We start from the raw sequence: 3,225 nt of genomic DNA on the forward strand, positions 1-3,225 counted from the left end.
ATATATATATATATATATATATATATATATATTATTTTATTTTATTTATTTATTTTTTTTTTTACAAAAAGTTATAACTAATAAATAAGATACTGTACATGGAGTGGAAAGCGAGCCACGGGCCTCCTCACGTGAACGCATTTGTCACCATTTGGCTCGTGTTTAGAGCCCGTCTGTCACCTGTCAGGCTGAGTGGAGGGGTCCTAGTATCATCACACATCCCAGGGGTTGCAGCATTTGAGGTCACGGCAAAGGAAGGGCAGAGCCATCATCATCTCCATCTCTTCAAACCATTTTTCCCTCTCTGTCTTCTCCCTTGCATTGCGCACAGACATGACGCAAGACGCCACATTTGGTTTTGAAGAGCTGACTCCTCTTTGTTGTTGTTGTTGCAACTCCCTTTAGGAGCAGAACATCAAAAGGCCTATGTGTGAAAACATGGAGTATATAATATATATGTTGAGTGAAGCCCGACAAGTCAGCACGAATGTCACGTCGGTTGACCCGCAAAGACGAGAAGACAAAACAGAATGAGAGGATCCAATATTTTTAGGTTTTAGATTTTATAAATCTATCTGAAAAAGAGAAAAGCCATTCGACTGCGGTCTAAAAGTTTTATTGGTTGGAATTAATCTACAGTGATTTAACAAAACAGTCCTATAAAATGGAATAAACGGATGTGCGCGCCTTTACGCACAGCCGTCTTGCAGGATGGGAGGTAGGAGAGGGGGAGGTAGGGTGGGAGGTGGTGTCCACGCTCTCTCCTCTCACCGATTTTCCTTTGTACCCCGTGCACGTATTAAAGTGAGAGGAAATGGAGAGGCTGAAGGTGTGTGTAGGCCCTGGGCCCTCAGGACTCCTCAGACCATCAGAGGAGGGCCTCCTTTAAATTCTGATTTCCTCTGCGGTCAGAAAGGTCATTATCCAAACGCCAGAAAGAAGAATAAAAGAAAAATCTCACAGCTTTCAGCGTTTATCAAGAGTTAAGTGTTCATTTTAACAAAAAAAGAAAAAGAAAAAAAAAGAATCAGCATCTGCATCAAACACCTTTGGAAACGTTTGAAGACGCATCATTCCAGTTCACTTCACTCATTTCTAAAACCAAATCTGTTCTCATGTCAAAACGCTCTGCCTCAAACATTTGTCTCAAAATGTGCTTTTAGTTGTCTAAACAAATATAAGAAGATCATTAAGACATTCTTTTTTTCTGAAGGGGGCAAAAAAAAAACTGTTCACAAAGCTCAGTTTAAAGAGGCTGATCTGCTCCCAGCTCCTTAATGACAAACGACGTTTTATCAATGCAGACGCAGCAGGCAGCAATATGAAATGATGTGACAGCCATTGGGTGCCATAACAAGGTCGATGGCTTGATTCATTGCTGTGCCAGACCCCGCTGTTTTTATGACTGTAGGCCTACAGTCGATTAACCTGTTGATTTAAGTCACTGTTTTCAACTGTAACCACCAGAAACATCCAGCTCACAAACTAAGAAACTGCTGGAAAAGAGACTAAAATGGCCTTCTGTTATCAAAACACACATTGGCACAGACACGCACATACACACAGTCAGAATCATCATTATAAAAAAAACATTGATATTTTTAATATAAGGTCCACGTGGAGCAGACCTGAGGTTCAGACCCCGCAACTACAACCACTTTTGTTTCACTACCAGCAAACCAACTTTACCATAGTTTACACAAAGTAGTGACAAACATCTCAAGTTCTGTTCTCAGAAGGGCAACAATCCAAACCCAAATCTGTGACACCTTGAATTTTAATTATTTTTAACCTTTATGATAAAATTATTTAGCAGAAAATCAACTTCCCAAAGACGACGAGGATCACCCTGCCTGTAAAAGGTTTACTCTTTACCACAAAACACCAAATAAAGCACCATAACCATTTGAGCAACAGGTTCTAAAACTTCTGCAGCGTTTTCTAAAACTTTCCATGTGAGGGTTACTTCAAAAGAGAATAAGCTCCAGCGAAAAGCGCAAGATTCATCTCCAAAAGCTTCGTGCCCATGAGTTTCAGAAAAAACAAGAAAGAGACAAAAGATGGGACTGAGCAGACACGCGTTTGAGATGTTGAAAGTTCTCATTAAAGTGAAAATAAGAAGACGGCGCCACCTTACCTGCTCTCCCCAGCCGTAGCGCTGGACTCTTGGGCCCCTGATCCATGTTACCCGGTTAGAAGAGGGGGGGAAGGGGATGGAGGGGGAAAAAAAGAAAAAAAAGAACAAAAACTTTTTTCCAGTCTTTCCCTTTCTTCCTCTCTCTCTCGCTCTCTCTCTCTCTCTCTCTCTCTCTCTCTCTCTCTGGCACTCCTCTCTCCTCTCCCTCCTTTTTCCCCTCCTCCTCCTTTCGTCCTACAGTACTTTTGGGGCGACTTGTAGGTTGAAATAATTCGACCCTTCCGCTCCCTTTTGCACTCCCACCAAGTGCTCAGTCAGCTGCAACTAAACGCTTTAGGTGGAAAAAAGGCTTCGGGGGGAAGCGTGAAATGATCGCGCCGAGTAAAAAAAAAAAAGGAAGAAAAAAAAAGAGCCGCTCTCTCAATGTGCGCTCATGTCCTGCCCCACGCACACACGCACCCACCCACACACACCACCCCTGCTCGAGCTCCAACACACACAGGCGACCCGCGTGCGCGCATACCAAACACGCGCTCCGACGCGCGCGAACACGGACGCATCCTCCACCCTTCCCAGCAGGGCCGCGCCCCCTCCTCACTCGCATCTGTTACCAAGTTCCACTTTACTAAACTTTCCCTCCCCCTCCCCCACCTCTCTGTCTCCCTCCACCATCACCCCCTTTCATGTCAGATTCATTTCCTCCCGGTGTAGCAGCTCTTGGAGGTCAGTGGGGAGCACTGAGTGACATGCGTAAAACCAGCGCGCGGGGTTTGTTCTCTTTACACAACTTACAAATAAAAGCAAACTTGGTCCTAAAGTGAAATTAGGTTCAAGCTGCACTCAGCTTTAAAGAGAGAGAGAGAGCGCGAGAGCGAGAGAGAGAGAGAGAGAAGCGTTTGTGAGGATTTCTTCAGACTTCTGCTCCCCTTCTGCCAGAACACACCTGTTACGCACGGCGCTCTTTACGCATGACGCACGGAGCGCACGGAGCAGGTGCAGCGGCTCCACGAAGCCTCTGCCGCTCCGCAGAGGGACAAATGTCTCCGATTCCTGCGCGCTCAGAGGCTTCAAGTCGCCGAACGTTGCAC

The 3,225-nt window shown here is 45.2% G+C and overlaps 1 protein-coding gene across 2 annotated transcripts in view; it reads right to left on the minus strand.

Moving 5' to 3' along the window:
- The window catches only part of pax5 (paired box 5), a 76,625-nt gene extending 73,846 nt beyond the window's left edge, over positions 1-2,779 (minus strand). For both annotated transcript variants that reach the window (XM_025003709.2, XM_017421767.3), the window contains exon 1: positions 2,138-2,779. In XM_025003709.2, the coding sequence (XP_024859477.1) occupies positions 2,138-2,183 (46 nt within the window). In that variant the 5' untranslated portion in view covers positions 2,184-2,779. The remainder of the gene's footprint in view (positions 1-2,137) is intronic.
- Positions 2,780-3,225: the final 446 nt, after the last annotated feature.

Source organism: Kryptolebias marmoratus, linkage group LG3, assembly GCF_001649575.2.
Source record: "Kryptolebias marmoratus isolate JLee-2015 linkage group LG3, ASM164957v2, whole genome shotgun sequence".
Classification (NCBI taxonomy): Eukaryota; Metazoa; Chordata; class Actinopteri; order Cyprinodontiformes; family Rivulidae; genus Kryptolebias; species Kryptolebias marmoratus.